The 15,668-nt window shown below is 35.4% G+C and overlaps 1 protein-coding gene and 1 non-coding gene across 2 annotated transcripts in view; both read right to left on the bottom strand.

Annotated features, from left to right (window-relative positions):
- Positions 1 to 15,668, bottom strand: part of ITFG1 (integrin alpha FG-GAP repeat containing 1) — a 244,852-nt gene that overhangs the window by 165,497 nt on the left and 63,687 nt on the right. Inside the window, exons 7-8 of the mRNA XM_007450381.1 lie at positions 8,501 to 8,562; positions 1,138 to 1,219 (exon numbers count right to left, since the gene is read on the bottom strand). Coding sequence (XP_007450443.1) covers positions 1,138 to 1,219; positions 8,501 to 8,562 — 144 coding nt within the window. The remainder of the gene's footprint in view (positions 1 to 1,137; positions 1,220 to 8,500; positions 8,563 to 15,668) is intronic.
- Positions 14,672 to 14,744, bottom strand: TRNAG-CCC (transfer RNA glycine (anticodon CCC)). The gene has a single exon. It is a non-coding gene; the product is annotated as a tRNA-Gly (tRNA).

Here is a 15,668-nt window from a genome sequence, read left to right as displayed (position 1 = left end):
TTCCCTAGAGAGAGACTTGCAAAGGGATTTGTCATTAACCCAGCTAATCAAGTCCATAAGTAAATTAAAAGAAAAATTCATGTATCCTAACACTTGACTATTTGCATTAAAGACTATAAATATCAGGCCCCAGAAATTTGCTCAAAATCAAAGTAATATTCAATGTAATAAAACTAAAATACAGTACAACAGAGATTCATGTTGAAATTTTCATCAAATAACACTATCAAACCTCCTGCTTTAGTTGTTATGGGACACATCTCTATGACACTGAACAATGAGTTGATTTAGTCAGCAGAGCAAAAAGCAGCAACAACAAGACCAAACAAGTCCAGTGAAAAGACTGAGATTATACAATAATTTCCTGTGCACTTACTCTGTGCCTGACACTGTGCTTTACTCACATTGTGTTATTCACAATAGCCTTGTGAGATGGTTATAATCATCATCCTCATTTTACAAATGAAGAAACTGAGGCCTCTGGAGGTGGTAATATGTCACCTGCATTTTGAGGAACAGGCTGAGGTGTTTGTTGGTAGAATGAAGGAAAAACAGGATGGGAGTGAACTTTGGACTCAGGTAGTGGTCATCTAGACCACTTTTCCATCTGACACCAAAATCCTTTTAATAATAACCCTGACAAATGATGAAAGAGCCATATATGCTTTGGAAGTTCTGAACTTGATTTATTGTGTAGAACCTTATGGAAAACAGAGATTCATAACAGATGCTACTCTTTGGAATTAAGATGTAAACAAAAATGTCTTTTAATATTCAAGTAGTTTGAAGAGATCAGGTTAATTTCTTCAATAATTTTGTTCTACAGTGTGGATATACATAAAAATGTCATGATAATTACTATTTGGTATTCTCTAGAAAAACCTCAGTAGACATCCTTGTTTTGCATGTTACTCCTGCAAACAGGAGTCCCTTAAATTCAAACTATAATTTAAACACACGTCATAAATTGCTCCTTATTGTATTAAAGAATTGACCACATGCCATGTATAATACTAGGACAGTCATCTTTTAAATCTGTAATAGCTCTGAAGACACTAAAGTTACTTTTAGATATGGGGAATTAATATGACTAGGTCAGAGAGATGGGGAAACTTTCAAAGACAAAAACAATCTTACCAAAGTCGGCAAATGCTGACTGTCCAACTACCATCATATTTTGAGGTTTTTCAAATACAGTACTGAGAGAGAAATTTCCATCCTGTTAAAGGCAGAAAGTTTTGGATTAGACCATCATAATCCATTCATTTGTCAAGTGTGAAACAAAGCATTTTAACTAAAGCAGAAAAATAAATAATTTAAGACTTTTGTTGTACTGCACAAAATTATCCCAATTTTCTGTTCCACTTTTCTCATAAAATGAAAGAAACTGCTGTGAGTTGAAGATGTGCATCTGGGGTGCTTTCCTTGCTGTCAATTCAGGTATGGTACGTTTTACTAAATCGTCATCATAATTTCAGACAGAATGAGTGTCTTCTACTTTCAAGTACTGTGGAAGGTTTGGGGAATATAAAGAAGCGCAAAACATAGTTCCTACCTTCAAAGAGCTTACAGTCCAGTTGGGAGATAAAATATAAGTCAGGAAAACAGAATTTCTGAAGGTAACATATAAGTGGTATAAGTAGGAAAGACACTATGTTTTACAGATTTCAAGGAAGAAGATTATGTTGGGGGTTAATTAGGAACAGATATTCAAATAAAATGAGAATTACATTCATCCTTAAATGGCCCATTCATTATCAACCCAAGTTTATGTATCAATCAGAAAGGGAGCAAAGGAGTACAATAGCTGCCATGTACTAACCAGAGGTGGATAAGCTAAACAAAAAAGGAGAATCCATTAGAGATCATTTGTTTCAGTTACTCTTACCAAAATGGAATGTCTGGCTTACAAAAATAATATACATTTCTTTAAATTATTGCCTTTCTTTTCTATAATTTTAGATTACTACACAAGAAAAAAAAAACCAAAACTCTGCATTTGGGTTTTGAGCTCTCAGCTTTAGAGCCCTCTTCTTATCACTGATTTCTCTATTCACTATTCGATATACTGACCCTGATTCCTACATACTTCATATAGGATACCTAAATATTTTAAAATATTAAACAATTTTAAAACATTTTTCTTTGTTCCTCTAAGGACACTGCATATCTGCAAGTTAGTTTCTTAAGAAATCATTTCTAACATTTACAGAGAAATGCATTGCTACACTGAAAGCATGAAGACTAAATGCTTGAGAAACATGAATAAGTAAAATTTGCCTTGTGACAGGCAGTTTTCCAACCATTTTAATATACCATCATCCACATGCAGAAACATGTTTCTCCTACCTACCATTATTAAAGTATCTGATATATTTTTGAATGATTTTTCTATGGAAATCTTATTTACTTGTATTAAAACTTAGGATTCCCCTCCAGTCTTACTTAGTACCTGAAATTACACTAGAGATGCATCAAAATTGCCAAATTTCTGACACGTGTCAAGTGAATTTGCATTCTAGAAAGATTACAGCATCGGGTACAAAGTGGACATAATTATTCTTGAATGAATGGAAAAATATCTCTTAAAATACATCAGCCTCATCTAACATAAAGCTGAACATCAACCTATTAAATGACTCAAGTGAATGAATTACCCCAGTGAAGTTCTGTTAAACTTAATAAAATATATTTAGAAATGTTTCCAGATACAGGCATACTTTAGAGATATTGCAGTCCAGAACACCACAATAAAGTGAGTATTGCAATAAAGCAAGTCACAGGAATATTCTGGTTTCCCAGCGCATATAAAAGTTATTTTTATACTATACTGTAGTCTATCAAGTGTGCAAAAGAATTATGCCTAAAAAAGTGTGCATACCTTAATTAAAAAATACTTTATTGCTGACAAAAAGTGCTGTCATCCTAAGCCTTCAGCAACTTGTAATCTTTTTGCAATAGTAACATCAAAGATCAATAATCACAGATCACCATAATAAATATAATACTATGGAAAAAGTTTGAAATATTGTCAGAATTACAAAAAGTGACACAGAAAACAAGAAGTGACCAAATACTGCTGGAAAAATGGTGTTGATATACTTGCTTGACACAGGGCCACCACAAACCTTCAGTTTGTAAAAAAAAAAAAAAAGCACTATCTGCGAAGTGTAATAAAGTGCAGCACAATAAAACAGGTATGCCTGTATAACTTCATGATGCATCTCCACCAAGAAACACTGAATACTCCCCAGGTGACAGCCTCCCATTTCTAAGATGCCACATTCACCATGAACCTCAGTATAAGAAGAACAAAACCCTCTTCTAACTGTAAGAAAAAGAGAATCATATATTCTTGCTACAGTGAGAGCGTGAAGAATACATTATATATATGACATAATTGGGGGAAAAGATAACACTTTACTGAACTTATCTTTCCATCATTATCATTGCTTATTCTTTACTCCATTTGGCAGTACAAACCTATAGGACTTAATTTCAGTGTCATGTACATATTTAATATTTGAGTTAAATGATTCAATAAACCTAATCATCACTATGTTATTACTCTTATTAGATGACATATTTTAAAGTGATGCATGCCAACACTTATTTTCAAAGATGAAGCTGCTTTGTACCTATTTAATGTAGGAAAGACATATGTGATCAATACTCTTTTAAACTGAGAGAGCAGAACAGTCTAGTAGAAAGGGAAGTAGACATGTAGTTAGATGACGTGGTTCTAAACCTCCTTTCATTGATAAGTTGTATCACTTTGGAACAGCCACTTACTGCTCTGGGTCTCTGTTCTTCAACTGTTAGAAGGGGATAAATGTACTGTGTACTTGCAGGGTTCTAGAGAGGATCAATGGAATGAAACATTAGGAAGAGTTCTGCAAAATGTAAAGTTATCAGGCACTTTTAAGGTGTTTTTATAATGTCAGTCCTGTGCTTCTGAGCTGCAAGTACTTTTTTCATGGGCTGCTATTTGAGATGACTCCACTCTGTCCCATTCATTACCACGCTGTTCTTACTTGCCTTCACTGTAGTCCTGCAATCCAAAATTGGGCCAACCCATTGCTACAATTATAACTATGTCTTTTACCTTTTCTTCCACCTACTTGGTTTCTGGAATGACTGTGCAATGACTTAAGGGTCCAAGTTTTAGAGACAGATTTCCTAGTTCAACTCCCAGCTCCACTGTTTCCTAGCTTTGAGGTCTGAACAAGTTAGTTCTAATGTAAGCATCCGTTTACTTATCTCTAAAATGAATTTTTACAAGGTTTTTGTGAGGATTAGTAAGAAAATCCATATAAAGTACTTATTAGCTCAGCATATGCACAAATATGTATGTAGTTAACATTATAATTGGTAGTAGGAATGCTAGTAGTAATACTATTATTTCTGCTACCCACCACTGAAGCAGCTAACACACTGCCATTGACAAGGGATTTGCCATTTTCTGCTTGAATTCCAGCCACAGGTGCTATGTTGTAAAAAGTATCTTTACATGGAGGACCACCTATGCTTTGGCCTGCAGGTTTTAATATTTACTATTAAAACTGCCATATTTATAATGTTAAAAAATGATCAGGAAGCAACATAGGATGACTATCATGTGTCTACATCTTTATTTGCATAAAGCAATGGTTCTTGACCAGAGGTGATTTTGTTTGCCAGAGGACACTGGGCAATATATGGAGACATTTTCATTGTTACAGTTGAGAGGCAGCTTCTAGCATCTAAGTGAGTAGAGGCCAGGGGGGATACTGCTTAACAACATACAATGCACAGGACAGATCTCCACATTAAAGAATCATCTGGCCTATGGCCAGTAGGCACATGAAAAGATGCTCAACATCACTAATTATTAGAGAAATGCAAATCAAAACTATAGTGAGGTACCACCTAACACTGGTCAGAATGGCCATCATTAAAAAGTCTACAAATAACAAATGCTAGAGAGGGTGTGGAGAAAAGGGAACCCTCTTGCACTGGTGGGAATGTAAGTTGGTACAGCCATTATAGAAAACAGTATGGAGGTTCCTCAGAAAACTAAAAATAGAATTACCTAGCAATTATCTAGCAATCACACTCCTGGGCATATACCTGGACAAAACTATAATTCAAAAAGATATATGCACCCCTATATTCATAGCACCACTATTCACAATAGCCAAAACAAGGAAACAACCTAAATGTCCATCAATAGATGAATGGATAAAGAAGATGTGGTACATATATACAATGGAATATTACTCAGCCATAAAAAAGAAACAATGCCATTTGCAGCAACATGGATGCAACTAGAGATTCTCATACTAAATGAAGTAGAGTCAAAAAGAGAAAGACAAATACTATGAGATAGCACTTATGTGTGGAATCTAAAACATGGCACAAATGAACCTATCTACAAAACAGAAACAGACTCTCAGACATAGAGATCAGACTTGTGGTTGCCAACGGGGAGTTGGGGAGGGAGAGGGATGGACTGGGGGAGTTGAGGTTGGTAGATGCAAACTATTACATTTAGAAGAGATAAACAATAAGGTCCCACTGTATAGCACAGGGAACTGTATCCAATCTCCTGGGATAAACCATAATGGAAAAGAACATTAAAAAAATGTATATATATGTATACTGAGTCACTCTGCTGTACAGCTGAGATTGGCACAACATGGTAAATCAACTATACTTCCAAAAAAACTCCAAAAAACAAAAACAAACCAAAAAAACAAAGAATCATCTGGCCTAAAATGGCATTAAGTGCCAAGATTGAAAGTGTCTAAGGGTGGTGGGTGTTGTCCATGGGTTTGGCTTTGCCATTCCCCTCTTAACTCTTTTCCTTCATGATACTTACCTATTCTCTTCCCTGAGTTTCAGTCCTACATTTCTAACCATTTCATTGATATGTCTCTTATCTAAAACAATTTTTTTTTCCTGCCCTAAATTAGATCTTCCTTTGTTTTTTCTGTTACCCTTGCATTAATGGTCATTCTGTCTTCTCATACCTATCCCTTCTTGTCTATTCCCAACATTCTACTCCTTTAATCAGCCACCTCTTTCCCAGGATATAGTAGATTCTACCTAAGTCATCTCCCCACCTCCAGATTTTCCATGCTAACCTATCTGATATGCAATAGCCAGACTAACTGCAATAATGAAAGCTCTATTTATCTCATTGCTCAGTCATAAAACCTTTAGGACTTAAGCTTCTCAATAAATTTTTAAAAGATCAAATTACTTAGTTTAGGAGTCAAGACCTTTGCTGATCTTGTCTAAACCAATTGTTCTAATCTAACCTTCCAGTATCTTTTCATATTCTGGCCCAAACCAGCCACTTTCTACTCTGACTATGTCCTGTGTTTCCCATGCACGTCCTTGCCCTCTTCCTTTTTCTCACTTTCAACCACTAAAATCCTGCTCATCTGTACCAGCCATTTCAAATACCACATCTTCCTTGAAGTCTTCCCTGATGATCCTGGGTGGTCCAAATGGAAACAACTGCTCTGTCTTTTAACTCGTTGCAGCATGAGGTTTGTACCTCTCATCACACCAGTCAGAGTTGCCTACACTCACATCTTAGCCCTCCTCCTTGTCTTCTGTCGACTTCTGATCTCCCAGAGCACCTACCATGGGGCTGTGCCCAAACTACCTAAAAAGATTTGTTGCAGCGCATATTCTTCTATTAGCTAATATGGTTTTATAGGGTTTGAGGGTTTTTTTTGGTCAATTAGTGTGTTACTGTGAATTGTTTGCCCAACTTCTAATTAAAAATGACCCTCCCATTTTACAAAACCTACACTTTATCTGAACAAGTTAATTTTGAGTCTACATTCACCTTAATTTGTACTAATGACTTTTATATTATTGTTAACACGAGTACCTTATTGACCCAGCTGTTTTACCACATGAAAAACCCTTAGTCTCTACTGTCAAATAGATAATTTATTTTCTTTAAAGAAAACAAGAAAGAAAAAAAACCAGTCCAATCAAAATCTAGTCTCTTCATGAAGATTTTTCTCCTATTGAGTTGCTTTACTTTATTACCTTTAAATCAGCCTAGGTTGAGAGGAAATAATATACTCAAAAGTAGTCTGTAATTTTATATATATATATTATATTTATTTGTAATGAGGCTTTTCTCCCCCTGATGGATACTAGTTCGTTAATCAAAATGATTGATTTTCTCATTTTCTAATACCTCAAGATTCACTTGAAGTATTGTTTTCAAGGCCACCTGAAAATGAGTATCCCCCACTAGTGGAAATTTTCATTTATGGTAATCATCAAAAATATAACTGTATTTCTATCATCAGAAAAACAAATACAACTATATTTAAAAATATCGTACATTAAACAAAGATAAATCTTTCTGGTTTAGATGTGTTTCTTTTTCCTTGCCTTATAAAAGAAAAGAAAAAAGGATCAAATTGCTTAGTTTGGAAGTAGTTAGTAGTATTTAAAAGCCCTAATCTTGTCTAAACAAAGCTCTTGCCTGATCCTAGTTTCCTTCCATGAAGAAATCTGAGTCATGACTCTTCTATAAGAGATGGCTGATAGTGAGTCTTCTTCCATGAGCCTGCACTTTACATTTTTAAAAACCTGTTTATTTTTCACAAGTATTTTAACAAAAATCTATAAAATGTTATGGGTTTGATTTAGATTAAATAAAAGACAATCTGGAGTAAATAGCTGGGAAACCAAGTGATCTCAAACTAAAATTTGGTGTCTGTTGTGTGCCAGGTATTTTACACACATTGTTGCATTTAATCTTCACAAACAGTCTATGAAGCTGACATGACACTCTTATACCTGTTTTCCCTATGAGAAAAGTGAGGTTTAATACTCGACTATTATTTGATGAATGTCACTCAGTTGGCCAATTTGGCTTGTCCTCAAATCCTGTCCTCCATTATGTACCTATAATTCAACTTTAAAAGTCTGGGTAGTCTATTCTTCATTAATTAATATTTCATATAATCTACATCAAGCTAAAAATAAAGTAAAACCATGACATCAGTTTGGGAATATTGTACTTGCAATTAAAAAACTATATTGCTTCGTCAACTTGCCAGTAAATTTAGTATGTTGTTCTTATTTTTGTATATAAGCCTGAAGGCAAGGAGGAAAAATTAGTCTTTTAAAAGGGGTTTTCTTCAACAAACCATCATGCTGACAACTTAAATGACAGGCATCTTTCTCAACAGCTGACAGCCTAGCAGGGGCCCTGTTAACATGCGCATTAGGGAAGACTGATTGGTTTAATTGGCGGGTCATGCCTAAAAACCTGCAGAGGAATTGATGCTGAAAGAATCATCTCCTTCAGCAATATTCAGCAGTTTGAATGCAGCAATGCAACCAAAAGCTCTTAAAGTTGTTCTATTTATTGTTGAAACCAACCGACCAAGTGATTACTTTCATTTTACTTTCTAAGACTGTGTGCTTTTTTTTACTGAAAGCCATCATTTAAAAATGCTTCAAAGAAAAGATTTCTTACCAAATTTTTCCATATCTCAAACTGGAAGGTACTAGAGGCAGACAATGTCGTGAGGAATAAATCTAGGAGGAAAATAAGATAATTGTAAGTTCTGTTACTGATGTGTACATTTAAAAACAGGAAGAAGTACAATACATAAAAATCATTTTAATACAGTTGTACTTAAATGTATTTTAAATTATATATCATATATATATACTGTTTTGTACATCAAATGATGTTTATTGATAGTTTACATGATTCAGATCTAAGCATCATCAATGGTGGGTAATGTGACCCTCTTACAAGATCAAGGATGAATGCTACGTTTTTTTTTTTTTTTTTTGGCTGCACGATGTGGCATGTGGGATTGAACCTGTGCCCCCCTGCAGTGAAAGTGTAGAGTCTTAATTAACCACTGGACCACCAGGGAAGTCCCTAAATTACATTTTAAGAGCTTGATCCATCAAAGAAAAGAAAGCAGATGACCCTGTATTAGTACAATTAAGGAAAATGTATTTAAAGGAAGCATTTAGTATTAGTCCTTCAAAAGCATTTTTTATTTTTAAGAACAATTATGCGTACTACTTTTTTATCTTACACATTTTAATTCTAAGATAGGCTATATTTTTAAAAAAGATATTCTAATCATAATCACATTTTGCTTTCTCACCCTAAAAGCAACACTTAACTATATATCATAGTCAGGTTTCATCATGATTTTAAATAACAGTATTACAGCATCCACAATCTTTGGCACTCATGTTAAGTGAACAATAAATTGTATTTCAGATTTTAATAGAATTGTCTTCATATATTCCAATTAAAAAAGTTTTATTAAAAAGTGCAAGAATTTTAATAAAAATTTTTGAAAAACAGTAGGTTGACAGTCAAATCAAACAACCTATTAATCCAAAAGCCAGGTAATCTGCAAGTCTATTCTAGTAGCAGCATTTACTATGTTTGATAATGGCAATTTTACTTAATAAATAGAGAAGTTTTAAAATGATGAGTTGACTCATAGGAATATTAAAATGACATTACTCTTTTGCGCTTTAAAAAGATAAACGTGGTATAAAGACCACAACTATCTTTAAGAAAAGTTTTTTTTAATCCCATTAAATGTGTTTAGAAAACTATCATTGATATGTTAATGTTTTCTGTAAAGGCTTCATATTAATTTAATGAAGCTAATTTGTGTAATAATTACAATAAGAAAGATTTTCATAGAATCCTCGGAATACTAAGTAACCTGTTCACTTTTATTATTAGTTGGACTCAAAACTGATTAAGTGGAACAACTGTCTATGTCAATGTATCAAATATCTCTGCATTTATTTTCACCACACTAAGGATGGATATAGAAATGTAGTCTTTTACTGAGATAATTTCTTTAATCTGTCAAACATATACTCCCAATGAAGTGTTTATTTCCATACTCCTCTAGGAAAACTCCCAAACAATACCTGCGATTTATGTGATGATATACCTACAGCCAATCTTCTCTCCTTTGCCCATGTATCCTTCACACTGCCATCAGCATGATTAAAAAACAAAAGTGCAAATTTGATCTCATTTCTTCTCTTCCAGGATATAGGAATAATCTCATCATCTGTCAGGTGAAAGCCTACCTACCTACATTTCCAGGCTCATTTTTTGCCACTGCCGTGATGTTTGTTGATTCTATTTTCACAGCTTCACTGGTTATTTATTAAGACTTTGAAAAACAGTCAAGTGACATGAGGGATTGTAAGTACCTTATAAAACAGATTTTAAAAAATTTCATTTCATCATTCAATTATATAAAGAGGTTATAGAAAAATAAAAAATTCATTATGTGGAGAAATAAAAATAGAGACAATTAATTATTAAAAATTCAATATGAAGAATCATGCCTCAGACTTTGAATGAAATGAGAATGAAACAACAGGTAGAAAAAAATTTTAGTTAACAAAGCGATAAAGTTCTTACCCTCCCACATGCCACAGGGCAACTGGGCCCATGCACCGCAACTACTGAGCATGTGAGCCACAACTAGAGAGCCTATGAGCCACAACTACAGAGCCTGTGTGCTCTGGAGCCAGCACATCACAACTACAGAGCCCGCTCGCTCTGGAGCCCGTGCGTCGCAACTAGAGAACCCACATGCTGCAACTACTGAGCCCCTGCACCACAACTAGAGAGATAAGCCCACGTGCCACAATGAAAAGCCCATGCATCACAACGAAAGATCCCATGTGCTGCAACTAAGACCTGACACAGCCAAAAACAAATAAATAAATATTTAAAAAAAAAGAGTAATTTACACAATAAAATGAAAGGAAATGTACTCAATAAAACTAATGGATGCTGTGACATGCCACTGAGATCCCTCACGGAAATGAAGGACTTATTCCCTCAGCTGCTGGAAATGCTGCTGGCTGACAGCCCTAAGAAACCAGCCCTTTGGAGGACAGTTTTGGCTGAAAAGTACTACCTTGTCAAATGTTGTGACCTTTTCTGTGCTAGCCTGCATTCACTAACTAGTCAATTCAGAGGAATAAAGACTAGACCCCCTCACCACAACTCAGGACAACTCTGCAGGGCCATTCCACATTCAGAGGTCCCAAGGTCAGCTGAGGCTTCTACTGACACTGAATCATAGTCCAACTTTTCCCTTCCACTCGTACTGACTAGAGCACTCCCTAAAACAAACTTCTTGTACACTCATCTCCACCCCAGAATTTTCTTTGCAGGGAACCCAATCTACAACAGTTAATACCAAAAGTGATCTGAGAAAGCAGACACTAAGATTTTTGAGTTGGATCACCTATCATGGTACTGGCAATAAAGATTCCTTCACTAGGGGTAAGCAGTGCACAGACAGCCACACGATCTTTTACTGATGCTGTCTTGGGTAGTATTCTGGTGGAAGGGAATGTACCACTGGGTGTGATACTTGAGGCTTTTTGAGAAATATCAGATTAACTATAAGGACAGCAGAGTTTGATGGCTATTGCTAAGCTCAGTTGAGGAAGTAAAGGAAAGACACAAAGGTTGAGAGTGATTAATGAGAAATTAAAAGCTGAGTGTGAAACCCAGAGGGCCTCTTCGAGAGCAAAACAAGAGGTTCTCACCTCCAGTAACAGGAGGGCAAGGAAAGCTGACGACTAAGACCAGGACTTAATGGTAAGAGTAGAAGAGCTTCCAAAAAGGTTAAATTCTCAACCTAAGCAGGTCTGCTATGTTAGGGTTAGAGCCCTAGATGGAAAAAAATGATATTTGACCCATGGGATAGGAACATCTAGGTGATAACCTGAAAATCATGAATCCCCAGATTCACTTGAATGGATTTTCAGAGCCCGCAGGAGTGGACTGTTAAAGGTTGACATTCCCTCTTGTTTGAAGATGATGGAGAAGTTTCCCCTAAAGGCTAGAGTTCTCTCTTATTGGAAGATGATGGAGAAGTTTCTAACTCCATTAGGCAACATTCTTCCCACTTCCTACAATCTGTCCCAACTTCTCTGCTGGCACTAGGCCAAAAAGTGGGGTTAAGTTACAAGATAACCTAACCAGGAATGTGTGCACATTTGAGGGAGAAAGGGACTACAGCCTGAATTAAGTGCAGGACCTAGCTAACATGTACTGGCATTCTGAGAGTACTTGATCAAGGTAGGGGTTAAAGGGTGGGGTAGGGAAGATGGGGTGCAAGATGAGGCACAATAAGGAGCTGGGGGTATGGTGATTACATTGGACCTCATCTACTCTAGAAGTGGCAGCAATTTATTTTATAAGAGTAGATACATATTCTGGATATGTGTTTGCCCTTCTTGTCTTGAAAACTCATTTAAAAATGCTAATAGAAACAATATGATGATAGCTGACATCACTGGTATTCATTTGAAGAAATAATCCTTATCAAAAGATTGCATTATAAGTTAGTGAAAAATTCAAGATATAAACCCCAAACTCAATTAAATCCTTGTTCATTAGATTCTTTTAACAAGTAAAATAGTGAAAATAGTCTATGTTCATGCAGTCTCTTCGCCTCAAAATATAGACACATAGTCAAGTAAGTGTGTACAAAAACTTTAAACGGTTTGTGCTTCAATTATCTCCATTCATAGCTTGAAAGGATTAAACTACTGCATTTTAATCCTTGCCAAGTGCAGCAAAGCCTTCCTTTCAAATGAAGAACCCTTTGGTTAATGTTGGCATCAAAAGGAAGCCTTAGGAGTTTTAGAAACTTAAATTGGAAGTTGGACTGTGTGAACTAAACCATGTTAGGAAAAATCAAAACAAAGGTTAATCATTAATAATGGACACCTAACATTCTTTTGATATGGTATAAAGGAAGAGATTAAAAATTGTGATTTCTGGCACTGTATCCCCTCAGTGTGACATCTCAACTTTTTAAGAAAAATATTCCAATGGAAATTTTTAAAAAGTAGTATTCGTAATGTCATTTATAGTTCCTGCATGAAGAAATTCTCCTTGGATACTGAGAGTCACTGTATTTCCAAAGGAGTTCATGGTTCATTTGGAAAAAACATAGCTAATAAAACATTTTTGGTATTTTCTAGAAGCATCAGACATTTTCACGAAGAATGGTTCAAAGCAGTATTCTGTACTGTTTCTATGCTTGAGCCAGGAGGATTTGCCAAGTTCATGTTTACATCTGTTCTGTAGTACTGTCCAGTCTTTCTTAGTCCCAGTTACACTACTGAAAGGGCAGCATGAGAGTGTAGAATAAAATTATCTTTCATCTGTTTCCACTTGTTCATAAAACAGTACACCAAAGGCTATATGACTGCTGAAATCATTAAGATAAACAAGCTAATGCCAACAACTCTTCCCTTTCACGGCAGCAGTTTAACTGCATTCTGAAGGTCAGAGGTCATCAACTCAAACGCTGTAAGGCATGAGGCTCTAACTTAAAGAAGTTAAGAGGTCCTAGTACAACCAAGATGATCAAATAGTAAAAAAGGCACAGGGCATACAAACTGACTAAACATCTCAGGATGGGGGAGACAGTAGGAAGTAGGGGACTGAGAGGAACTAAAAAGAGTCCATCACCGACCAAAGAGGATGGCAACTAGTTAGCTCCAGCCAATTGTTGCTGCTACAGAAATATAATTTTTAAATATGGAAAATCATATTTGAAAAATATTGAAATATAATTCAAAATATTTTAAGCAGCATGGGAAAAAATTAAAAACATCTCTGCAAAGTCAATTTGAGGTACTAGATTAAAACGTGATAGATTATTGCTTTGGTTACATATTTGTTCACAGAGAACCAATCCTACTTCCTATATTCCCTATACCAAACACTGCCAGATAATATTCTGTACAAATGCACTAATTTAGTAGATGGTGAGGAACCTATTTGAATGGGTCCCCATTCACAAGATACTATTCTAAGGAAGAAGTCCAAATTTCTAAGAATCATTTTAAAATTTCAATTTTAAGTTCATAAACTTCTATCTAGACTTCCTTACCCTTTCTTTCTCTTTCCTATCCTGAAACATCGGGGCCCAAATGAAGATTCTCTATGCTTAGCAGAGAGCTCTGACTAGACACTTAGACACAATACTCTGGAACACAGGCACACATTATTATAAGACTAAAGGCCCTTAACGCTGGGTAAACAATAAACCTACTCCCGTCCTGCCTTCCCTTATCGGTCAAATCATTATCAGAAGTACTTCTGTTGTAAGAAAAAAAAAAAGGTTAGGTTGATGGGAGCCTGTTAAGTGTCCTGAAATTGAATGTTTAAGGGGGTTATAATTTTCATTTGAGGAAGATTATTAACAAGTGAGAACTGGATATATTCTAATTACGACATTTTTAATATAAGGAATTTATTTTCTATAACTTAGATGTTAGATTTTTAAGAGAAATGTAATCAAGGTAATTATGGTAAATTAGTGATCTTCAAAGACTTATTAATATTTTGAATTCTATAGTGTTAGATGAATCTCAGTTGAAGTCATTTATCTCCTCTACTCCTATGAGATCGGGGTCTTAAGGAATCTGGGGGAGTTTGCAATTATTTATTTGTTTTTTGTTTGTTTGTTTGTTTAGGCTGTGCCGGGTCTTAGTTGCAGCATGCAGGATCTTCACCACGGCATGTGGATGACTTCTTAGCTGTGGTATGTGGACTCAGCTGTGGCATGTGAACTCTAAGCTGTGGCATGGACGCAGGATCTAGTTCCCCGACCACGGATTGAACCCGGGACCCCTGCATTGGGAGTGCAGAGTCTTACCCACTGGACCACCAGGGAAGTCCCCTGAGTCCGCAGTTTTAATTTTTCTAATCTTGTAATGTTTCTATGGGTTAACACACATTAATTTAAAATTCCAATATGAGAACACACTTCATCTCCTAGAAGAATCCTCTATGTTCCAGAAGGTAAAGAATTCATTAGAGATTATAATGCTTAATGATGGAAAGAACTAGAGTACAGGAACTTGGCATTAATCATCACTATGATTTTCAGATTTTCCATTAACTCTCATTAAAGTTAATTTTCTTGAATGAAGGTTTTATAATACAAATTTTAGAACTGCATTTGGCCTGATGATTTTTCTTAGGGCAATGAAGTCAGTCTTCATACATTTGGTTTATACAATAAAGCTACCTACTTCCATTAGTCCCTTTCATTCCTGATCCTTTCTTATCAGGTCCACTCATTCAAAAACAAATGTTAGGTAAAGCTTATCTTATTAATGTAATATACATACTAAGTGTATATTACAAATTTATACAAATGTATAAAGATGTCATACTTGCTAATTGTTTAGAAGCCACCTTCACAAGCACGACTATCCAAAACCAGTTCTTCAGGCAGGTGAAACATGGCATCTAGGATTTCTGAGTACCTATATTGATGTTAAAGGACCTTTCCACCAAATTTATTTTTTATGCATTTCTATCTAATAAGTTGTTTGATTTTTAACAGAATTCTTAGTTTTCACTACATGATGGGCTCCCACTCAGGGGCTAGGGTTAGAGAAGAAACCTCAACTCTGCGCACAAAAAGAATGGCTAGACATTTAAACCAAATTCAACCTAAAAATAATTTATTTAAGTGGCATGATTCAATTACTGTGATAAATGCTCTAAAATTTATGAGTAGAAGCTGTCGGTCTCTGATAACTGCTATGTCAGACTGAACTGCAAAACACAATACATATGGTTCAGCCGA

Source organism: Lipotes vexillifer, unplaced genomic scaffold (assembly GCF_000442215.2).
Source record: "Lipotes vexillifer unplaced genomic scaffold, Lipotes_vexillifer_v1.1 scaffold1489, whole genome shotgun sequence".
Classification (NCBI taxonomy): domain Eukaryota; kingdom Metazoa; phylum Chordata; class Mammalia; order Artiodactyla; family Lipotidae; genus Lipotes; species Lipotes vexillifer.
The sequence above is the reverse complement of the archived record's forward strand: the minus strand, read 5'-3'. Positions and strand labels throughout refer to the sequence as shown.